The 25,674-nt window shown below is 38.3% G+C and overlaps 1 protein-coding gene across 1 annotated transcript; it reads right to left on the reverse strand.

Annotated features, from left to right (window-relative positions):
* Positions 1-20,737: 20,737 nt before the first annotated feature.
* LOC139872286 (probable inactive receptor kinase At2g26730) lies at positions 20,738-24,586 on the reverse strand. The gene is made up of 2 exons (XM_071860128.1): positions 23,185-24,586; positions 20,738-21,518 (listed from the first exon to the last, which is right to left on the reverse strand). The coding sequence occupies exons 1-2, from the start codon at positions 24,479-24,481 to the stop codon at positions 20,845-20,847; spliced, it is 1,971 nt and encodes a 656-aa protein (XP_071716229.1). The 5' UTR covers positions 24,482-24,586; the 3' UTR covers positions 20,738-20,844.
* Between the last annotated feature and the right edge of the window lie 1,088 nt (positions 24,587-25,674).

Here is a 25,674-nt window from a genome sequence, read left to right on the forward strand (position 1 = left end):
TTGTTTTCCCGTTCTTGTGTTCACTTAGTTCAAAAGAATCGTTTATGTTTTCTCATCCCAAATATAAGTTCAAAAAGAGTAAAAGTGGGACTATGATCTCACCTCGAGTGCACGAGTATAAAAGTACTTCACAAAGTAAACGTGTGCATGAAAGTTGCTTAGCCTTGACCTAAACAATTAAGTTATATCAATTAACCGTTACGACACAAGGTCGGGCGAAATGTGTTCCATTAGTCCTATGGCTCGTTACGACTCGATTAGTATAGCATGTGAATCATGTTGTCAAGTTTCATGCAAGAATCACGTATAAAAGCATGTTAGAACATTTGCATAAAAGTTTGGTTAAGTTTGACTAAAAGTCAAACTTGGTCAAAGTCAAAGTCAACGGGGTCGGGTCGGGTATCCGACAATTTTCCCCTGATGAGAAATCATATATGAACACAATAGCCGATTTTCATGTTAATCGGAGTTACGGTTAAGCGAGAAACATTTTGAGAACATTTAAAAACACAAGAGCCTGGCCTGGGGGTTTTGCGCGGTGCGCAATGGGTTGCGCGGCGCGCACCCAAGTGTAAAACCAGGTCAGAACTTGACTTAAAGGGCCATTCATCTGGGTTTTTGGATTCGCGCGGCGCGCGGTGGTATGCGCGGCACGCATACCTGGGAAAAATGCTGTTTGCAGAAAATAGACTAAGTCTCGAACCAAAACACAATTTAACACATTTCATCCACCGAAAACATTTAAAATGCATACCATATATCGTTGGAAAGGAAATTTTACAAGGAAAATAACTAAACGCATTTCATCAATCAAAAACATCATTTTCAATAACCGATTTCACGTCAAGTGAACAATAAAAGTTGATTTTCAAAGCTTCAAGTTCACACTATGCATTTTAAGTTTCGGGAATCCAATTCACACATATGATATGCCGTTTTGAATTTAATGAAGCATACATTACCACTAAACACTAACAATTACCATTTCATGGCATTTAAGCATCAAAAAGTTCATGTCAAGAACTATCAAACCCTAGTCAAACATCACAAAATCATTAATCGGGTTTTTGAAGTTTTCTAAATCAACCTATACATCAAAACGAAGCTAGTGATACTAGTAACACAATTAAAACATGAACTTTAACAATTTAACAACATTTAATCTTCCAAAATCAAAGATTAAGCACACCCATTTCAAATGTTCAACTAGTTACTCCAAAACAACAAATCGAACAAACAAAACATATATTCATGTTATACACGAGCCATAGACACTAACTAACACCATTTCAAGTAATTAAAACCAATTTAGAGAAATTTAGTGTTTTAGAAATGTTACCCAAACTCGATGAAATTGGTATTAAAATGTAGAGGATGAAGAGAGGATCACGAATATGTAATTTGTTTTGAAGTTTGCTTCCCGATCCGAATTTAGATGATGAATTTATGTTGAAGGTGAAAAGGATGTAAGTTTGGAAGAGATGAGTGAAAGAAAAATCAAAAAGAAAAGAAATGAGGAGATAATGGTGGGAGGTGGTGACTAGTTGCTCCAATTTGGCCAAGTGACAAGATTTGTCCCTCAAGTTTCAAAGCGGGTGCGGGAATTAACCAAACGAATATTTTAAAACGCTCGAGTAAACGGGTGATGTCAAAATTAAATAGCACGAATATAATGAACATTACTCACGGAAACTATTAATTTAAATACGAAAGATTATGTTTTAAAAAAAAAAGACGGTGTTAAAATTAAATTTAACGGAAAAACGCGGGATGTTACATTATCCACGCCTCAAAAGAAATTTCGTCCCGAAATTTAGTTGGAAGTAGTAGTCGTTGAATCTTCCTCGAGATCTTGTGTTACCAATTCTACGAATGAGGGAGAAGTACGTTCTAGGGTATTTCAACGAACCTTGATGGTCGGGGTTTAACGTCGTCTTAGAGTTTGGGTTCACGATTCATGGTTTCAACCGGTCCTCCTAGGAATGAAGTTTATTGTCGATAGTAAGCTTATCGAAAAGGAATAACAAGTTCTTGTTGGCAAGACACGTCCTTAGGTTTTATATAGAATGTAGAATGACGGGGGCTCAAATGAGTCGGAAAATAAATCTAAACGGTTAGCAACGGGTCCAAAACACCCTAAGAATTCAAAAGGATTAAAATATCGCGGAATTAGCTTTCTACGTTTTCCGAAACGGATTACACCTCCTCAAGGTGCGACTTTTAAAGTGACGCGGTTACCCACTTGGAATTCGAGAGGTTCACGTCTAACATCGGCATAGTTCTTTTGGCGACTACGATCCGCCTTGAGCCTTTCTTGGAATTGAAAAATTTCCCGGTTGTTTCATGAATGATTTCGGGTCCGGTGGTTCGCTTGTCACCTACTTCGGTTCAACAAATTAAGAAAACGACGATTACGGCTATACGGGTCCTCGAAAAGTGTGACGTTAAGACTTGAATGATAACCATCGTTGTAAGAGAATTTGGTTAAAGGCAAAAACTTTTCTCAAGTAAATTTGAAGTTGATAACACAAATTCGCATTACGGTTTCCAAGGTTTGAATCGTATGTTTGTTCGGTCCGTCGGGTTGTGGATGGTACGCGGTACTCATGTCTAAACGCGGTCCCGAGGCTTTTTGTAAGGTACTCCAAAATCTAGAAGTGAAACGAGGATCTCGATCCGAAACGGGGTACATTTCCCTAAGGCATATTGAACAAGTTTGCTAGGAATTGAAAACGTTAGCTAGGACAAGTTTCTCAAGAAAATTCGCGTCGCGGAAGATTTATCGATTTCCAAAAACGTTCGTCGGGGCAAGTTCTCATCGGTTTCTGAAAAAAAAACGTTCGTCGGGACTATTCACCCTCGAGGTGAATACTAGTATAACGTGGAGAGTCTCTCCCTCCATTGAGAGTTTAGAGTAAAGATTTCCTGAACCGGAAGTACGAGTGTGATGAGAGAGAAGTTTCCGCCTCGGTGCGAGCATAACGAGTAAATCGTAATTAGTCAATAAGACTGTGCGAGGACGAGATAGTATACACGTGTAACATACGGTTGAAGTCGAGAGGAATCGGTAATTCATTCGGAAGCATAAGTATAGTTCGACAAAAGTCGAAGGGGTGTCCCCGGTATGGTTGTTATCAATATTCTCGGAGTTTTCGGATGTCCAAACATGAAAAGATGAAGTCATGTACATGGCACATGGTGGTGTTTAGGTTGATCGAGTCTAACCACCATCACGCGTCACTAGAACTTTGGTATGTCTTACCGTAATATAACCACGTTGATCGAGTGTCGTTATATTACGCTAACTCATACCTCCATCCCCACATCACTCTATAGATTCAAGTTCGTGAAGTTTAAAATAAACAAAGTGTAACGACATCTCTAACGTGACTCGTATTGAATCGAAAGAATTAGTGCAACTATAAAGAAGCGTTCCCCGAGGGAAGTGTATAAATGATTGTTCACGTCAATGTGGTTCGAGTCAGACAATAAGGTATTCAGGTATGAAAAGAGTAACGAGTCATGATAACGAGTAGCACGCAACCGTAGTGATAAATGTTGATAACGATACTCACCTAGAGTAGTGATGGTAGTAACACCAAAAAGTAGATAGTAAGAAACACCAGTGGGAAACTGATAGTAAGTTGAAACGGTGGCAAATAACAATCCGGGAGACAGAGTTCCCGAACAAGTGTGACTAATGAAGTCGTCGTCATCCATACGTGTATGAATCATGAATTTACGTGTGTTACCAAAAAGTGGCGGAATACGAGTTCGTATGATGAAGGTTGGGTACCATTAAAAAGTTTGCCTAAGAATGATTCAAGTATAATGCACAAGTAGTCAAGTAAGTGCTATCTATAGCAAATGTATGTCAGAATGCAAATGCTAACTATCCGGTTGTAGTCTAGACTCACTAATGCGTCCTAACGACTCTGTTAGACACACTAATGCACATCCTAGTTCCCTACAACCAACGCTCTGATACCACTTGTAACGACCCGACCAAAACCGTTATTGACGGCGTCGTTAACTTAGGTCCCGTTGCGTGGTCGTAGTCCCTATATGAGACTCGTTTGACCAAAATTATGTCGCGTTCATTTGAAAGGTACAAAGTTTAGTTTAACAAACGGATCGACAACAAGTTTAAGTTTACAAAGTTATAAAGTATGAATGAAATAACTTGCGATATAATTAGTTTGAAACTACAGTTGCTATAAATAGCGTAAGTAAGTAGACAAAAGTTTGAATCCAAAAATGCTATCCCTAGCGTATGCATGCATGGTAGACTCCAATCAAGTAATCAAAGAGTGCGGAAGCATGTATCAAGTAGCCATGTATAAACCTGAGAAAACATAGAAGAATCTGTCAACGCAAAAACGTTGGTGAAATCATAGGTTTAAGTAAGTGAGTAAAAGTAAAGTAAGTCGAACCACAAGATTTGCAAAGTTGAAATAATAGTAGTACATTCTAAAAGTTAATATTCACGAGCACCCAATTATCAAAGCTTAACATTCCATCCATTGTATACCCCATCCATAGTGCTAGAACAAACACTGATTCTCGAAAATATATTTCATCCGTAGACGGTAGCGAACCGTCAAAGATGAGGGTTGTCAACCCATATGGCCATATAACATAAGTTCTCGCTTACACCCGTCAAGTGTAACTAATGATAATCGAATTGAGGCTTTTTGTTCTAAACTCGTATGTAGAATGTTTGTTTTCCCGTTCTTGTGTTCACTTAGTTCAAAAGAATCGTTTATGTTTTCTCATCCCAAATATAAGTTCAAAAAGAGTAAAAGTGGGACTATGATCTCACCTCGAGTGCACGAGTATAAAAGTACTTCACAAAGTAAACGTGTGCATGAAAGTTGCTTAGCCTTGACCTAAACAATTAAGTTATATCAATTAACCGTTACGACACAAGGTCGGGCGAAATGTGTTCCATTAGTCCTATGGCTCGTTACGACTCGATTAGTATAGCATGTGAATCATGTTGTCAAGTTTCATGCAAGAATCACGTATAAAAGCATGTTAGAACATTTGCATAAAAGTTTGGTTAAGTTTGACTAAAAGTCAAACTTGGTCAAAGTCAAAGTCAACGGGGTCGGGTCGGGTATCCGACAATTTTCCCCTGATGAGAAATCATATATGAACACAATAGCCGATTTTCATGTTAATCGGAGTTACGGTTAAGCGAGAAACATTTTGAGAACATTTAAAAACACAAGAGCCTGGCCTGGGGGTTTTGCGCGGTGCGCAATGGGTTGCGCGGCGCGCACCCAAGTGTAAAACCAGGTCAGAACTTGACTTAAAGGGCCATTCATCTGGGTTTTTGGATTCGCGCGGCGCGCGGTGGTATGCGCGGCGCGCATACCTGGGAAAAATGCTGTTTGCAGAAAATAGACTAAGTCTCGAACCAAAACACAATTTAACACATTTCATCCACCGAAAACATTTAAAATGCATACCATATATCGTTGGAAAGGAAATTTTACAAGGAAAATAACTAAACGCATTTCATCAATCAAAAACATCATTTTCAATAACCGATTTCACGTCAAGTGAACAATAAAAGTTGATTTTCAAAGCTTCAAGTTCACACTATGTATTTTAAGTTTCGGGAATCCAATTCACACATATGATATGCCGTTTTGAAGGTAATGAAGCATACATTACCACTAAACACTAACAATTACCATTTCATGGCATTTAAGCATCAAAAAGTTCATGTCAAGAACTATCAAACCCTAGTCAAACATCACAAAATCATTAATCGGGTTTTTGAAGTTTTCTAAATCAACCTATACATCAAAACGAAGCTAGTGATACTAGTAACACAATTAAAACATGAACTTTAACAATTTAACAACATTTAATCTTTCAAAATCAAAGATTAAGCACACCCATTTCAAATGTTCAACTAGTTACTCCAAAACAACAAATCGAACAAACAAAACATATATTCATGTTATACACGAGCCATAGACACTAACTAACACCATTTCAAGTAATTAAAACCAATTTAGAGAAATTTAGTGTTTTAGAAATGTTACCCAAACTCGATGAAATTGGTATCAAAATGTAGAGGATGAAGAGAGGATCACGAATATGTAATTTGTTTTGAAGTTTGCTTCCCGATCCGAATTTAGATGATGAATTTATGTTGAAGGTGAAAAGGATGTAAGTTTGGAAGAGATGAGTGAAAGAAAAATCAAAAAGAAAAGAAATGAGGAGATAATGGTGGGAGGTGGTGACTAGTTGCTCCAATTTGGCCAAGTGACAAGATTTGTCCCTCAAGTTTCAAAGCGGGTGCGGGAATTAACCAAACGAATATTTTAAAACGCTCGAGTAAACGGGTGATGTCAAAATTAAATAGCGGGAATATAATGAACGTTACTCACGGAAACTATTAATTTAAATACGAAAGATTATGTTTTTAAAAAAAAAAGACGGTGTTAAAATTAAATTTAACGGAAAAACGCGGGATGTTACACAAATCCTATATTGCATACACGTGTCTATCACGAGCTTTACATTATACCCAATAATAGCCTTTATAACAGCCTTATTCAGGACATCGTTTAACCATATCAAAGTACAATGCTAAACTCATCAAGACGGGCGTGCATCTCAAGTCCTCATCAAGACGGGTGTGCATCTCCAGTCTAAGGACACAAAGACATAATCACTAAAAGATTCACTACTGACTACGATCCATGTAGTGACATCTCATGGTTGGGTCATTCCAATATTCATCATCAATGAATTCAAATGAATTTTGGTCTCAACAAGTTAACTATTCATCATCAATGAATATAACCAAAATTTCACATTAATCTTAATTCATGTTATTCCTCTAACGTGACCGATTATGGAGATTTTGAATAATTAACAATTATTCATGGATTAAACATGCTAATATAGAACACAGTGATATAAATGAAAACGATCATACCAACTATATATCAATTCATTAATATAAAACTGCTTAATGTTCCAAAAATATCCAAATACTAAATTACAAATTAAAAAGATTAGCAGCATAACGAAGTCCAATACTACTAGCATGATCATCATGCTTATTGTGTGTCATGGGCTTCGTGAACGGGTCAGCCACATTATCATCTGTATGAATCTTAAGAATACTAATATCATTCCTCTCAACGACTTCTTGAATGTAGTCAAACTTTCGAAGAATGTGTCTGCTACCTTTACGTACACGTGATTCTTTTGCAAGTATAATAGCACTTGAATTATCACAGTACATTTCCATAGGGGATTCAATGCTGGGAACTACTCTGTGTACAACAATAAACTTTCTAATCCAGGCAGCTTCTTGAACAGCTTCTGAAGCAGCAATGTATTCTGCTTCCATTGTAGACTGTGCAACTGTGCTCTGCTTTGAGCTTCTCCAATCAACTGCCCCGCCATTCATGACAAAGACTTACCCTGAATAGGATCGAGAATCATATCTATCAGTTTGGAAACTAACATCTGTATAACATCTAATACTCAACTCTTCTTCCAAACCACCGTAAACCAAGAACATATCTTTAGTTCTCCGCAAATATTTAAGAATGCTCTTAACAGCAATCCAATGTTCTTCACCTGGATTCTGTTGATAACGACTTGTCAAACTCAAAGCTAATGATACATCAGGTCTAGTACATAACATGGCATACATAATGGATCTTATAGCCGAAGCATACGAAACACATTTCATTCGTCTTATCTCATCAGGTGTGATAAGACTTTGAGACTTACTCAAGGTTATGCCCTTTTGCATGGGTAATGCTCCGCGCTTGGAGTTTTGCATGTTAAATCTTCGCAAGATTTTGTCAATGTATGTACTTTGACTCAAACCAATAAGCCTTTTGGATCTATTTCTATAGATCCTGATTCCAAGAATATACTTAGCTTCTCCAAGATCTTTCATGGCAAAACATTTTCCAAGCCAAGATTTGACATCTTGCAAAGTTGGAATGTCATTTCCAATAAGTAGTATGTCATCAACATACAAGATCAAGAAGACAACTTTGCTCCCACTAGCTCTAATGTAAACACATGGCTCATCTTGGTTTTGAGAAAAACCAAACTCTTTGATTTTCTGATCAAACTTAAGATTCCAGCTCCTGGATGCTTGCTTTAATCCATAAATGGATTTTAGAAGATTGCATACTTTAGTAGGATGCTTAGGATTCACAAACCCTTCCGGCTGAACCATATATACGTTCTCGCTTAGGTCGCCATTTAGGAAATCAGTTTTGACATCCATTTACCATATTTCATAATAATGAAAAGCAGCTATGGCAATAAGTATCCTAATTGATTTAATGCTCGTGACTGGTGAAAAAGTTTCCTCATAATCAATTCCTTGAGTTTGAGTATAACCTTTTACGACCAACCGAGCCTTAAAAGTATTTACATTACCGTCCATGTCAGCCTTCTTCTTGAAGACCCATTTACTGCCCACTGTCTTGCAATTGGGTGGAAGATCAATCAAGTCTCATACTTGATTATCTTTCATGGACTGCATCTCTGCCTTCATAGCATCTCGCCATTTGTTAGATTCTGGATCTGACATGGCTTCACCGTAACTAAAGGGTTCATCATAATTCCCTAGATAAGGTTCATCTGAATTAATCAGAAGATTTAACCTCTCAGGTTGATGATGAGTTCTACTAGATTTACGAAGTATAGGTGCAACATGTTCTGGCTCACCAACAGTGTGTTCAGCTTCAACGTGCGGTTGGCTAGTGCCTTCAGAAGGTGTGTCACATTGTGATTCTTGAATTTCCTCAAGATCTACTTTACTCCCACTGACTTCTTGTAAGAGAATATCTCTTTCAAAGAATTCAGCAAACCGAGCAGTAAACACTTTATTTTTAGCTTGGTAGTAAAAATAGTAACCCATTGTTTCCTTTGGGTATCCCACAAAGTGACATTTGATACCTCTGGGTTCTAACTTGTTTGAAGTGTCACGTTTCACATACGCTTCACAACCCCAGACTTTCAAATAAGACAACTTAGGACTCTTTCCATACCATAACTCATATGGTGTCTTTTCTACCTTCTTGGTTGGAATCATATTGAGTATGCGTGCAGCAGACTCTAATGCATAACCCCAAAAAGACATTGGTAGAGTAGTTAGACTCATTATAGATCGAACCATATCAAGTAAAGTTCGATTCCTCCGTTCCGACACACCATTGTGCTGTGGTGTGTAAGGTGGAGTGAACTGTGAGACAATCCCACAATTCTTCAGGTGGTCCAAAAAATCTTGACTCATATATTCCCCTCCCCGATCAGAGCGAAGGGCTTTAATGGTCTTTCCAAGTTGATTCTCTACTTCATTTTGGAAGATTTTGAATGTTTTAAAAACTTCATGTTTATGTTTTAGCAAGTAAACATAACCATATCTACTATAATCATCAGTAAATGTAACGAAGTATGATTCACCATTTCTAGACATAGTTCTAAAAGGGCCACATACATCAGTATGTATTAGTCCTAAAAGATATTTAGCTCTTTCACCTAAACCGGAGAAAGGAGCCTTTGTCATCTTTCCACATAAACATGACTCGCATACATCAAATGACTCAGAGCCAGTTGATTCCAAAAGCCCATCAGATTGGAGTTTTGAAATGCGTTGTTTGTTTATATGACCAAGACGACAATGCCATAGATAGGTATTATTCAAGTCTTTCTTGACTCGTTTGGCAATGCATGTATATACAGAATTATTATTTGAAATTACACCATGCATATCAATTTCCAAAATACCATCACGTGGAATAGCATTAAAATAAAACACATTATTCTTAGAAACTGAAATACCAAAGTGCGTAAATGTAAGTTCAAAACCAACATTTTTCAAAAGAAAAACTGAAATTACAATGCTCGTAATACTAGGAGCATAATGACATTGTTCCAACAAAACAATAAGACCACTATGTAGAGTAAGCTCATAGGTGCCAATAGCTTCGATGTAACAGCCCAACCCGTTAACCAACCAATAACGCGGAATAATAATAAAATTTTTGCTGGAACAGCATATGGCGCGGCGCGCCATATGTCCGCGCGGCGCGCCAAACTGGCCTGTCCAAAAAGTCATGAAACGCGAAAATGTTTGACCACTTCCCGACGTATTTAGACAAAACGCTTTTCACAACCTATTCATATATGAAAAACTAACACGTTCCATTCATAAAATAAGTTTTATGAGGCCGGGCCCACATCGGCCGTTTTACGACTTTCATACGAAAATACAAGTTTTCAATCACATAATTTGTAATACAAAATAAAGACCGAGCATGGCGATTGGGGATACGCTACCCAATCCTAATCAATCCAAAAGCAAGCCTTCTAAAGCAACTACGCAAGTCCACTAGTCCCCGCGCTTACCCGAGCCACCGCATCCAAGCAAATCTATAAAAAAGTCAACAACGAGAGGGTAAGCTAAAGCTTAGTGAGTGCAATAGTTACACACGTACATATATAATTTACCTACTTGCACTCCCTTACCCAAACCACACATTAATCCCGCATGTCAAAGCATAAGAAACTAGCATAATCAATCTTACCACAATGAACTCGTTTAACAAGCGTAAAAGCTAGTAACATCAAACGCACCATAAATACCTCGTGTATCAATTCGCACAAGCTAGTAACATCAAACGTATAACTAGCATAAACCTTAGCATAATCTCGCATATCATCTCGTAACAAAGCTAGTAGCATCATAATCGTACAACTAGCAACACCATTAGCATAATAGTCATAATAATAATTAAATGCTACACAACAACTATAATCCATGGTTAACCAACTCTTCGCAAGGGAATGACTTCGCGAAACAAGTCATCGATGTTCATAACAACCGTTAGCTCCCAAAAACGGCTATGGTATGCTAACCCCCGAGGTGTTCCAAAAACGGCTATGGCATCACCCCCAAGTGTTCCCAAAAACGGCTATGGCATCACTTGATCAACGTGTGAGTAAAACACGGCTATTACTCACAATCATGTACACAAACACGGCTATGTGCACAATAACTCGGATAATAACGTGGGAGTAAAACACGGCTATTACTCGCCACTATATGCACAAACACGGCTATGTGCATAATTATCAATTGGACAAAACGGCTATGTCCCACAACTATGGTCACAAAAACGGCTATATGACACCGTTAATTAATGTGTGCAAAAACGGCTATGCAACACCTCAATGGTCACAAAAAACGGCTATGTGACTCATCGTCAAAATAATAACATTACAATAAATATATCGGGTCCACAATCTTAAGTCGCATGTAGTGCACAAAATCCGGCTATTGTGACACTATTCCCAAAGGTGTCTAAACGGCTATCATCGCATCGATGTGCCCCAAAACCCGGCTATTGTGCACATCGCGCACAAGCAAATAAATTATATACATACATGTATAATTATTCCACTCACCTTGAAGTCTTGATGAGAACAAGCCAAATCCGATGATCCGTCAATGAACGTACCTAAATCCATTATCATAATAATAAACAACACAATTAGGGTGGATTACAAACCAACCCATATTGACACCTAGTGCAATATCGACCCGATTGTACTTCCAAGTACAAATCGCGCCCAAATTAACCAATAATCACTAACACAAGTGATAATGGTCCTAATACGCCAATTAAACCCAATCATAGGTGTTAAACACCTATCTTGCCCATAATGACACTTAAACCCTAATTTTGACCCAAAGGAGTCAACATCGCGAAATTAGCGAGTTTTGACACCAAAACATATTTAACTCGGTTCTATGCTTCAACTTAATCCATTTCAAGTTTATAAACCTTATTAAATCGATAATTGGGTCATAATCATCACCAAACCCTAATTTTGACTCAAGTCAAAATTAGTCAACCCAAATTCACCTAAAGTGATTCCAACACTTCCATAATCACTAAACCTAGTGATTAAACTCAAGATTAAAGCCTAATCAAGGCCAAATCTCCAACCAACCCAAAACCCGCCAAGTGACAAGAATAACTAGTCACCATAAACCCATTTAATCATCTAAGAGGGTTTCACTACAAATCAAACTCAAACCCTAACTTGAATATCAAATCTAACAAATGTAATTCGGAGTTTGAACTTACCAATACCACCAAAATGATGCCATTGACGAGTAGAACAACTTTAAAACCTGAGTTTTGGTGAGAATCCAACTCTTTCTTCTCCAAATCAAGCTCTTTCTCACTAAAAGTGGGTTTCTCTCACTAGGGTTTGAAGAGAGTGTTTGTGTGGGTGAGAAATGAGCTCCAATGGAGTTCTAGATCAGTTTTGGTGACCCTAAACTGACCCTAAATGAAAAGACCAAAGTACCCCTCACTTAAGTCTTTTAAAAAGGCTGAAAATTGCATCAGACGGGTTCGGCGCGCCGCGCCTAAAGGTGGAGCGCCGCTCCAACCTACAGGTCAGTTTTCAGAAACTTGTTTTGGCCATAACTTTTTGACCGTAGCTCCGTTTTCGATGAATCAAATATCGTTGGAAACGTAATAAGATTTCCTTTCCAATGGTAAGGCTTTGAAATATCAACACAAACTTTAGTTGGGGTTGAAAAGATATGTACACACCTTGCCACTTCAGACAACGTCCAGTTTCCTTCGGCGTTCGAGCAAGCAACACGTACACTTCATACACGCATCGTACACCATAAATACATTATGTACAATAAATATTTGGGTCTTACAACTCTCCCCCACTTAAACTCGATCACGTCCTCGTGATCTTCTCCACTTAACCAATCCGGAACTACTCAACGGCCCTCAATCCTAAGTTCCAATCCGAACTTTCCTAGACAATTCTTCCCAATGAATCACCTTTAACAACTAAAATCGTCACCCGCGATTTATCAAAACCACAATCCGAGCACTAAAACCCGCTCAATTCCCATATCGGGAAAAACTCAACCAATCTCGTACCGAGATATCATTTCCTTAGCGTACATTTACCAAGGACAACGCTAAAAGCGACCAAGTCTCAACCTAAAGCCAACAATCCGAACGTTGAAGATCGAATCACATGAATCCTTACGGATTACACTTACCACTATACATCCTTTGTAGTGCACAATATAACCAATACGTCACTATCCTAACATCATAAGTAACGGCTAAGACCAAAAGCGCCCAAAATGACTATGGCAACGCTAATCCTAAAGTGTACAAAATTGACTATTGTCACACCCGTAACAACATGTGAGCGAAACACGGCTATCGCATCACTAATCACACAACATGGTCCTCACGATCCTACCATCGGTGTATAAAACAACCGATAGATCACGCCACACGGTCCTTATGACCCCACTATTGGCGTATAAAACAACCAATAGATCACACATCCAACAACATGAAGGCTGGCAGAAAACTACACGCGACCCACTTCTTAAATCTCAACACCGGATGAAGTCAGCGGACCCCGTCAACGGTCATGCTTCACCGATATAACACTACACCCATGATGAAGTTAGCAGACCCCAAAGGTCATGCTTCACCAATCAATGATCTCATGATGAAGTCAGAGGACCCCGAAGGTCATGCTTCACCAGTCAACGATCCCTTTTAGCCTCGAACAACGAGTAGCGTAACATTACGCTCTGCTACGCCATAGTGAATCCTAACAGATACCACTAACCATTCACACAATCGAGCAAGAACCATCTATATCAAACATAGGTACAAAACAATAGTTCTCTAAAAGAGAATCCGACCGAGGGATTTCACCTTGCTTGCCAAACACGTCCATTATCTCTCAACGAGATTTACCACATTACCACCTTGGTGATAATTCAAATCCAAAATCATAAGTACAATTTAACCAAAATTGTACCCTACCACAATTTGACCAAAACTAGGTCCCAACACAATTTTCGGATCTTACTAAAACGTCATCCGAAATCTCACACTAGAACTTCCTCGGGCGGGAGTGTAACTCCCCCACTTGGAACTACGTCTCATAATCGCATCTCGTACAACCGTACCATGCTACCAAAGGTAGACTTTACCAACAATTGGGTTCACACGACCCATCACCATATCTTGCTCCCACCTTGAGCATACGAAGGATTTCAACCAATCCTTAAACACTTCGAACGAAAAGTGTACCGCAAATTACACCACTCTACTCTCGCAATCATCCAATTGCTTTAGTTTGTCAAATTTCACCCGATCACTCATGTACCTAAGGGTTTCACTTCGGTACCCTAAGTACAATGTAACCACAACATAATCGGAGTCGAATACCATGCTAGTAAGTATAAAAGAGGCACCTAATGTCGCGTGACGTAGACCCCTTTACCAACATACACCGAGATCCGAAACACTCGATTTCTCGGGTTTCATCCCACCCGTCGAACCTCATGGTTCATCAACTTCAACATGAGAGCGAACACGCTCTAGCATCCGAACACCAAAACTCATTTCCATGGCTTGGTAGAAACATTTCCCAAATACTAAGGAATGCTTGGTTGCACCAAGTCTTACGCCCTTCGCCCGACAATCAAACGTCACCATAGGGTACTTCCATTAGGAACGTCACCCATCTCAATAACATGCACAACACAATTGAGACCTTAAGGGTCTCACTCGAACGAGCTTAACGACCCGGTACCAACCAAAATGCCTAAGCGCCCAAGGATTCGCACCATAGAGTCAAGGCACAACACACCACTTATACGCTCTACTGAGAGCAAACCGGAGCCATAACGTAAACCGCCCACTCGCTACGAATTATCTTCAACGGATAATAAAGTTTAGCTAAGACTTACGCACATACCGCATGTTATTACAAACGAACAACATATAATTTCGTACTAAAAGTACCTGATGTAGCGCTGTTGGGCTTCCGTGCTCCACTACCCATCATGTATTCGTGCTCTAACCTCCTAACCCGATCGTCATGCGATTCGGAACACTCTGACTTCCGGTGTCCTTCCATCTGACAAATGAAACACCTGATTGAGCCTAAAGGCACCACCGTACAATCTTGTGCCAAATGACCTCGTTCCCCACACTTATAACACGTAAGCATGTGACCCCTCTTACTCTTCTTCTTCACATTCCTGACGCCATCAGGCGTATTTCGTGCCCTCTTACCATGAGCACCATGTAATTCCAACCTTGCAAGTATATCTCCATCATCACTACCTTGAGGTTTGGGAAACCTCTTTTCAAACTCTTCCTTTACAACTTTAGTTACTTGGTCTCGGACCATTTCCGTCATTTGTCCTTCGACCAACTCCTTGGTTACTTCCCTAACTTTGCCGGTGAAAACTGAGACATATTGTTCAAAAACGGCCTCAATATTTAACGTTAACTCATCCTTCTCTTAGTGAATAGGCTCACTCGTTCCACATCCATCTTCCGTTTTCATTCTAAGGAATGCAAACGATTAGATCACGAACGTATAAACCACACACACAATACCACCCCATCTTGCTAAACACTCGTCGTACATCACTTGCTAGACACGATTTGCACCCGTAATAAGGTTTGCAAGTCCTTATTACGCATACACATCGTATCGACTCGTTAGTACAATGACCGCCTCTCTTGATGATATATGCAACCGCAAACACAAACAAAACATAACACAAGAATCATTATCACAGCACAATAGCATATTAATAATATCCGCATTACTAATATAAATGTTAGTCAACCTATAAACAAGGCACTAACTAAACCCATTCCGACCCGTAATCCTACAAGTCCCGCAACAAATTTAGCACACACAAAAGTCTAAGTCTAGGCACCTATCTCAAGTCACCTAAATCCCTTAGACCATGCTCTGATGCCACTTGTAACAACTCAACCCGTTAACCAACCAATAACGCGGAATAATAATAAAATTTTTGCTGGAACAGCATATGGCGCGGCGCGCCATATGGCCGCGCGGCGCGCCAAACTGGCCTGTCCAAAAAGTCATGAAATGCGAAAATGTTTGACCACTTCCCGACGTATTTAGACAAAACGCTTTTCACAACCTATTCATATATGAAAAACTAACACGTTCCATTCATAAAATAAGTTTTACGAGGCTGGGCCCACATCGGCCGTTTTACGACTTTCATACGGAAATACAAGTTTTCAATCACATAATTTGTAATACAAAATAAAGAACGAGCATGGCGATTGGGGATACGCTACCCAATCCTAATCAATCCAAAAGCAAGCCTTCTAAAGCAACTACGCAAGTCCACTAGTCCCCGCGCTTACCCGAGCCACCGCATCCAAACAAATCTATAAAAAAGTCAACAACGAGAGGGTAAGCTAAAGCTTAGTGAGTGCAATAGTTACACACGTACATATATAATTTACCTACTTGCACTCCCTTACCCAAACCACACATTAATTCCGCATGTCAAAGCATAAGAAACTAGCATAATCAATCTTACCACAATGAACTTGTTTAACAAGCGTAAAAGCTAGTAACATCAAACGCACCATAAATACCTCGTGTATCAATTCGCACAAGCTAGTAACATCAAACGTATAACTAGCATAAACCTTAGCATAATCTCGCATATCATCTCGTAACAAAGCTAGTAGCATCATAATCGTACAACTAGCAACACCATTAGCATAATAGTCATAATAATAATTAAATGCTACACAACAACTATAATCCATGGTTAACCAACTCTTCGCGAAACAAGTCATCGATGTTCATAACAACCGTTAGCTCCCAAAAACGGCTATGGTATGCTAACCCCCGAGGTGTTCCAAAAACGGCTATGGCATCACCCCCAAGTGTTCCCAAAAACGGCTATGGCATCACTTGATCAACGTGTGAGTAAAACACGGCTATTACTCACAATCATGTACACAAACACGGCTATGTGCACAATAACTCGGATAATAACGTGGGAGTAAAACACGGCTATTACTCGCCACTATATGCACAAACACGGCTATGTGCATAATTATCAATTGCACAAAACGGCTATGTCCCACAACTATGGTCACAAAAACGGCTATGTGACACCGTTAATTAATGTGTGCAAAAACGGCTATGCAACACCTCAATGGTCACAAAAAACGGCTATGTGACTCATCGTCAAAATAATAACATTACAATAAATATATCGGGTCCACAATCTTAAGTCGCATGTAGTGCACAAAATCCGGCTATTGTGACACTATTCCCAAAGGTGTCTAAACGGCTATCGTCGCATCGATGTGCCCCACAACCCGGCTATTGTGCACATCGCGCACAAGCAAATAAATTATATACATACATGTATAATTATTCCACTCACCTTGAAGTCTTGATGAGAACAAGCCAAATCCGATGATCCGTCAATGAACGTACCTAAATCCATTATCATAATAATAAACAACACAATTAGGGTGGATTACAAACCAACCCATATTGACACCTAGTGCAATATCGACCTGATTGTACTTCCAAGTACAAATCGCGCCCAAATTAACCAATAATCACTAACACAAGTGAGAATGGTCCTAATACGCCAATTAAACCCAATCATAGGTGTTAAACACCTATCTTGCCCATAATGACACTTAAACCCTAATTTTGACCCAAAGGAGTCAACATCGCGCCATTAGCGAGTTTTGACACCAAAACATATTTAACTCGGTTCTATGCTTCAACTTAATCAATTTCAAGTTTATAAACCTTATTAAATCGATAATTGGGTCATAATCATCACCAAACCCTAATTTTGACTCAATTCAAAATTAGTCAACCCAAATTCACCTAAAGTGATTCCAACACTTCCATAATCACTAAACCTAGTGATTAAACTAAAGATTAAAGCCTAATCAAGGCCAAATCGTCAACCAACCCAAAACCCGCCAAGTGACAAGAATAACTAGTCACCATAAACCCATTTCATCATCTAAGAGGGTTTCACTACAAATCAAACTCAAACCCTAACTTGAATATCAAATCTAACAAATGTAATTCGGAGTTTGAACTTACCAATACCATCAAAATGATGCCGTTGACGAGTAGAACAACTTTAAAACCCGAGCTTTGGTGAGAATCCAACTCTTTCTTCTCCAAATCAAGCTCTCTCTCACTAAAAGTGGGTTTCTCTCACTAGGGTTTGAAGAGAGTGTTTGTGTGGGTGAGAAATGAGCTCCAATGGAGTTCTAGATCAGTTTTGGTGACCCTAAACCGACCCTAAATGAAAAGACCAAAGTACCCCTCACTTAAGCCTTTTAAAAAGGCTGAAAATTGCATCAGACGGGTTCGGCGCGCCGCGCCGAAAGGTGGAGCGCCGCTCCAACCTACAGGTCAGTTTTCAGAAACTTGTTTTGGCCATAACTTTTTGACCGTAGCTCCGTTTTCGATGAATCAAATATCGTTGGAAACGTAATAAGATTTCCTTTCCAATGGTAAGGCTTTGAAACATCAACACAAACTTTAGTTGGGGTTGAAAAGATACGTACACACCTTGCCACTTCAGACAACGTCCAGTTCCCTTCGGCGTTCGAGCAAGCAACACGTACACTTCATACACGCATCGTACACCATAAATACATTATGTACAATAAATATTTGGGTCTTACAACTCTCCCCCACTTAAACTCGATCACGTCCTCGTGATCTTCTCCACTTAACCAATCCGGAACTACTCAACGGCCCTCAATCCTAACTCCTCATGTTGTATTTTATCTTCAATCTTCATCTTGTTACATTTATTTAAAATTGAAAAATACAACTAATCTAATACTTTTACAATTTAGAATAAACTTAAATACAATACTATGAAAATGAAAAATAAATATAATACAACTTTGGCTTCAAAATGGCCTTTCTAATAATACAAATAATCAACATGACATAATATTGCCGTAATCAACAATCACAACAATCATACATAGGTCGGGGCATTATGAGCCATGTGTGCAATCACAATTTTAATAACTACATTATTAAAACTTAAATATGGCTTGTCCATGGTTACAATGCATGTGTATAACCATGGAATAAAACAATCAACAATTATAATAAATATTCAAGCCATAACAATTAAATCTACAATTTAAAATAGTGATATTCTTTCAATCATATTTGTGCGTCATGAGGTTAAGTCTAGATCAACAGAGTTGACTTTAAAAACCAAAAAGGTTTCGACTTTCACCAATATACCACAAAGCTAAATCTAAAGAATAGTCACACGACAATTAAGATGGTGTAAAAGCGGCTCGGATACCACTGTTGGAAAATCATGTATACTTTTACCAAAAACAGATTAACGCAGCGGATAGTTAAAATAATAATCTTTTATTATTTTATGAACAAAATTTAACAAGATTAAATTTTCACTTATTTAATGAAACATGCACACGATTAATCTATCCCAATTATCCAGTTACACCATAATAATTGTCATGAATATAAAACAAAAGAGGAGTTGACGATATACCTTTCTTGGAGAAATTGATGAGACGGAGAGAAACTTACGATCAAAAGTATGACCGTCTCTTTGGATAATCCACACTACACTTCAAACGACCGTCAATGGATGCTAGTCCAAACCCAAGTAATATTAATCAACCTTTGGTTAATATTATGAAATCAAAATTTTTTAGTTCATCGAAAGAAGAATGAGAGATTAATTACTCCGTAATATGGTACAATATATATAGATGTTTTATTTTAATATTTCACCCATGAACTAATCCGTGAATTCAAATTACTATCATAAAGTGGTATTTCTGAGGTATGTTATGTAACTTATAATTAATAATTTCTATCATGTCGCTTTCATGTGAATAGTAAATTAATTAATTTCGATTCATTTACTATTCATATTAATTTCGATTTACTATTTTGTTACTTGAGTAATATATATACATCATATATATATTTTATTTGACGTCTCGGTGTATATGTGTGTGACCCCGAAGGCTCAAATGATGTTGGCCATATAGTTATATGTTGTACCTTGCACATTAATCCTACAATTAGCACCACTCGTCGAGTCCTTCATGTCGTTGCCATCCTTCTCCTTACTCCTATTCAACTCAATGTTAATGTGGTTAAAATCATCAACGTCCGCATTTGGTTCAAAGCACCTAGAAGCTAACACAACCGCCTCCACCACTGTCGTGCCGTCCTCTTTTCCTATTACCTCATTCTGATTACCCGCCAAACTTGTCGTACCCATCTCTAAATCTGCAATCGGAGGTTCAACGGAAACCAGGTTCAACAGAAACCGCATCCATAAACGACCCAAACTTAATGCTACGATTCACACACGAAACCACCTCCGTCGAGAACCAATCTTCATTAAACAAACGAAAATCGGCCGAGTAACCAACTTCATTAACCCAAATATTTTTCGACTAGTACCCTTCTCATACCATCTTACATAATAGTCGGTAAGATTTAAATAATTAAGTCTAAAATGAGTCGAAAAATACTCCTTGATAATCATTCTACGGAGTAAAAAAAACAGAAACAACCAAAACGTCTTCTTCAAGTGTCATTTTCGGATCTTAACTACTCATGCTTACGGCAATTGACATTTGTAGTAATTCTATTGTATCAAATCTAAAACAACATATATTTACAGTTTTCTAAATGTCCCACAATACAGTGTATGTGAAAAATGTATTTTAATAATATAAATAAATATAAATCAAATAAACAAAAGTACTAAAAGAACAAAAACATGACCATCTGCAAGAATCTTGGTTTTTTTACTTGAGATTTACCGGATAAAACATAGAAACACCAAAATGAAATAAAAAATATATTTGTAAAAAAATATTTCTCTACTCTATCTTCACATCAATTATTCAGGTTCTACGGTGTGACAGTACTGGGTGAGTTCCGGGCTTCTGTTGGAGGCGTATGACCACCCGATTCCTTTGACGGGTCATCAGACGATTGTCTCATCCCGTCATCCGTTTCAGCCCGATTCATATCCTCCATCATCCTCACCACTTCCTGCATTGCGGGCCGTTGATCTGGCACAGTTGATACACACGCCATTGCTATTTGCAATAATTGAACCATTTCTTCTTCGATATTTTGATACCTCATTAACTCCACATCAAAAACCTCGGCGGTCCATTCTTCTCTGACTACCGACTGGACCCACCTAGGCAAATCGATCCCTTCCTCACCCAATGAGGCTTGATTTGGAGCTTTACCCGTCAAAAGCTCCAATAATAAGACCCCAAAGCTATACACATCAGATTTAAATGTGGCTTTTCGGGTCTCGAGAATTTCTGGAGCCCGGTAACCCGTGACCCGATTGTTAGGGGTGCTTGACCCGCCAAAGAGTGTGTTGAGACCGTAATCAGACACGGAAGCATCTTTGTTAGTTTCTTGGCGGAGTAGTACATTAGACGATTTTATGTTGCCGTGAACCACTTTTCCGGCAACATGTAAGTACGCAACCCCTCGTGCAGCACTCAATGCAATTCTCATACGATGGTCCCAATCAAGTGGTGACCGACCCGAACCTCTACTTCCTGCAAAAAAAATCATCTTATTGATCAATGCATCGTCTAATAATATGTATTAATACATTAATATTATGATCAATTCAACTAACTGTCCTTCCTTCAAACTACATACAGTAGTGTCTATACTACATTATTTCTACACATCAATGCATAATGCTTTATGCATCATCCAATTATACTGTACAACTCATTAATGCATTATTATAAAATCACAAAAGGACCTAACATGTGATCACAAATGGGGCGTAAGAATGAAGGAAACAAAAAGACAGCAACTCTTTTTCATGATTGCATAGTGCGAGAAACTGGAGAGCATGTTGGTGTGGGGAAACAATAAATAAACATGGGGGGCGTGTAGCAATTATTGATTTATTAAAGGAACTTAAGTGTAACATTTACTTCTCACTTGCTAAAAGCAAGGTTGGTAGACCACACACATATCATGCGCTTGGATGCTCATTTCACACACCACATGATGAATGCCATTATTTAAATGAAAAAAACATACTCCCGACATTTACGTATAATCTTTGTACTTTAAAAATAATAAAACATTAATATAAACGAATATCGAATCAACATAATATAATACTCCATTAGCTTTCAAACAACACTAACTTTGATCTAACGATTTAATCGGATTTTATAACATACATTCCAAACCACTCGTTCTATTTAACTTAATGGTGGCACATGTTCGGTTTTGATCATGTACATACCCGTAACGTAGTTTGAAATACACAACAAATCTAACTAGCATTGCATATATTACATATTTTATGATATAAATGATGAAGCAACATTATATTTGCAATGAACTTAATGTGTCAAAGCACCATAACTTATTGTATTTAAAGAATCATTTGTTCACTACACCACTCAGCCCTATCAAAACTAACGTAACTAAACTTCTTAGATACCACATCAGCATCAGTATCACAACTACATGTTGTAACTTACTCATAACTAACTGATAACTAAACACCGTCTATCATAACTAAACAATACACATAAAACTCCAAATACGTACCCACTAAAAAATTCACGGCGGAAGGTTCAAAACCGGGATGTAGAGAGCAAAGGCTCCCATGGTGGAAGCTATTAAGCTTTCGTTCGCTATGGCAGACTTCATATCACAACGATAGGGAGTGGTCTTATAAAGGCCTTTTGTCTCTAGGTGCACAACTAACAACTACTCATGCATTAAGTACAAGTATTTGTAATGGTCCCAAACTTTTCATACAAGCATTTGGACAATTGGGGACCTAATTTCTTCTTTACAATGATATATCTCTTTCTCAAGCTGTACAAGTCATCAAAGCATATGAAAATCTTTTTGACCATCTCAATATTCCAACCACACTTTTATGCATCAACACTTGTACAATAAAACTACCTTATTCACCAATGACAGTACTATAAACAGTAACACTTTGTTAGTTAGCATCTTTCTGTATAGTGTATACACTCCTGGTCAACATTTATTTCACACCTTTTCAACATGTAGACATTGCACCTAAAATTGTACCCCTTTAAATTACGCTATGCAGGTTAGTAGATTTTTTTAGATTTCAATTAGCTAATCACTAAAGTACACATCTAATCGAATGATACTAATAACAATAACATAATAAATAAATAAAGTAAGAATGTAGATGAAGAAATGAATTACCATGAAGAAGAGCAGATAAGCTACCAGCAGGAAAGTAATCATAAACAAGCAATTTCTCATCTTTAGAATAATAATAAGCTCGTAACGGAACCACATTTTCATCTTTCATCTTCCCCAAAACCTCCATTTGTAAATCAAATTCCTTTTTAGTAACAACAACATCTTTCAATCTTTTCACTACAACTGTTGTTCCTTCTTCAAGTACAGCTTTATATGAAGTTCCTACACTTCCTTTACCTAAAACCTCAGCAGACGCCCTTAATAAATCTTCCAAATCAAAACTATAAATCCCTCCTTCAAAAAACACCAACTTATTCCTTTCACCTTCCGTTGACGCCCCGGTTATATCGTCTTTCGAAGACGACGTTCCGGCTTCAGCCACCGCTCGTGAAGCCGCGGCTGAAGCCGGAACAGCTTGTGATGGTTTCGTCACCTGATTTGTTTTCTGATTCCGCTTTTTACGTAAACAGAGTAATAGGATTAGTAATAGTAAAGCTATTATTAACACTGATCCGACTACGATTGCTACAATTCCGGCGGTTGAGAGTTTTTTCTTGTGTTTTTTTCCGACCGACGGTGGCTCAATCGACGGTGGAGACGGCGCAGGTGCCGGAAAAAATGTGCTGTTGCAAGGAGGTAACGGACTGCCGCAGAGGTTAATGTTGCCGGAAAATGCAGTTACCGGAAACCTAGCTAACGATTTCGGAATCGATCCGTTTAATTTGTTGTTAGAAACGTTTATATCGACCAAGCTCGCCGGATTAATACTTGGAAGCTGGCCGGAGAAGCTATTGTTGTGTAGAAACAGTCCGGTGAGTACGGTTAAGTTATTGATTGAAAACGGAATCGCGCCGGTGAGGTTATTAGCGGAGAGATCTAACCGAGTCAAGCGAGTCAGATCGGTAAAACTCGGCGGGAACTCACCGGTGAATTTGTTGTTTTGCAGATATACGTTCCGAAGGAAAGAAAGGTTACTGAAATCGGGAGGAAATTCGCCGGTGAGAGCGTTTGAGTGAAGTGATAACACACGGAGCTGAGATAATTTTCCGATGGTATTCGGCGGTATGGTTCCGATGAGTCCGGTACCGGGGAGACGGACTGAGATGACGGAAGTGTTGGTGGAATCGCACGTGACACCAGTCCATGAGCACGTGGGTTGATTAGAGTTCCATGAGATTCTAGAAGCGTGAGGGACTTGTGAGAGGAATGAGAGCAGAGCTTGTTTTTCTTGAGTTGACTCGGAGCTGACTCGGTAGTTGAAGAAAAGTGTAATGAGGAGAAAATGAAAGAAAGACATTGTTAAATGAAAATGTGCGGTGGTTAACGGCGGCTAATTTGGTGGTTTACGGTGGATGGGCATTGTTAGGGGGGGAGAGAGAGAAGGTGTGGGTTTAGAGACAGAGTGTGTATGTATATGTGGGAGAGATGGATAAATCACGAGAGGACGAGGGAGATGAGAATGTATTTTTGTTAAATGGAAAAGGAAATAAAGAGAAAAAGCAGTGTCGTTATGCTGACATCCAGCAGTATATATTATTTTTTGAAAAAGAAAAAAGCAAATAGAATGGCTCTTTTTCTTATACAGTACAATTTATTTATTAAATTAAATTAATTTGTGTTACTAATATTTTATTATTACCATTACCATTACCAATATAACTAATAGATAAAATTTATCTTATTAATTATAAATAGTACTATTTAATTTTTTATTTTCCACACACCTAACCCTCTAACTTCTATTAAAATACAAATCGAACCCCTTATTTTATACATATATTCTAAAATATTATTTATCTAATTATTAACACCAAAAATACTGAATAATAACACCCACCACGCTACTACTGTGCTACATTTTTTCTTTGTCTCCAACGATAAAAGAAGCAACTTTCGTAAAAGGAACAACCCTTCTATGCTACCAAAAGATGTCGAATTTTTTTTTTTTTTACAAAATAGATCAAGACTTTTTTTTCACTCGCATTTAAAACGGAGCCCCCGACGCGAAGCGAGAGCTCCACAACTAGTTATTACTATTGTATATATATACATTTGAGAAAAGCGGGTTATTATTGATGAATAGCCCACTTGTGACTTTAGGCCTATTGCTTGTTGCAATGTGCTATATAAGTTCATTAGCAAGATTTTAACCAATATGATTAAGAGTAGGATTGACCAGCTTGTGAACCCTAATCAGAGTGCATTCATTCCTGGGAGATCCATTTATGATAATATCTTGTTGACTCAGGAGCTTCTTAAAGGATACAATAGGGCTAATGGCCCTAAAAGATGTGCACAAATAATTGATATCCAGAAGGTCTATGATACTGTTAGTTGGTCATTCTTAAGGAAAATCCTGCTCTTGTTTGGATTTCATGTTATATGGTAAACTGGATCATGGAATGTGTCACTTCTGCTGCTTTCTCTATAGTAGTTAATGGTGAAGCTCATGGATATTTCAAAAGTAGCAGAGGGTTAAGACAGGGGGAC

Source organism: Rutidosis leptorrhynchoides, chromosome 10, assembly GCF_046630445.1.
Source record: "Rutidosis leptorrhynchoides isolate AG116_Rl617_1_P2 chromosome 10, CSIRO_AGI_Rlap_v1, whole genome shotgun sequence".
In the NCBI taxonomy this organism is placed as follows: Eukaryota; Viridiplantae; Streptophyta; class Magnoliopsida; order Asterales; family Asteraceae; genus Rutidosis; species Rutidosis leptorrhynchoides.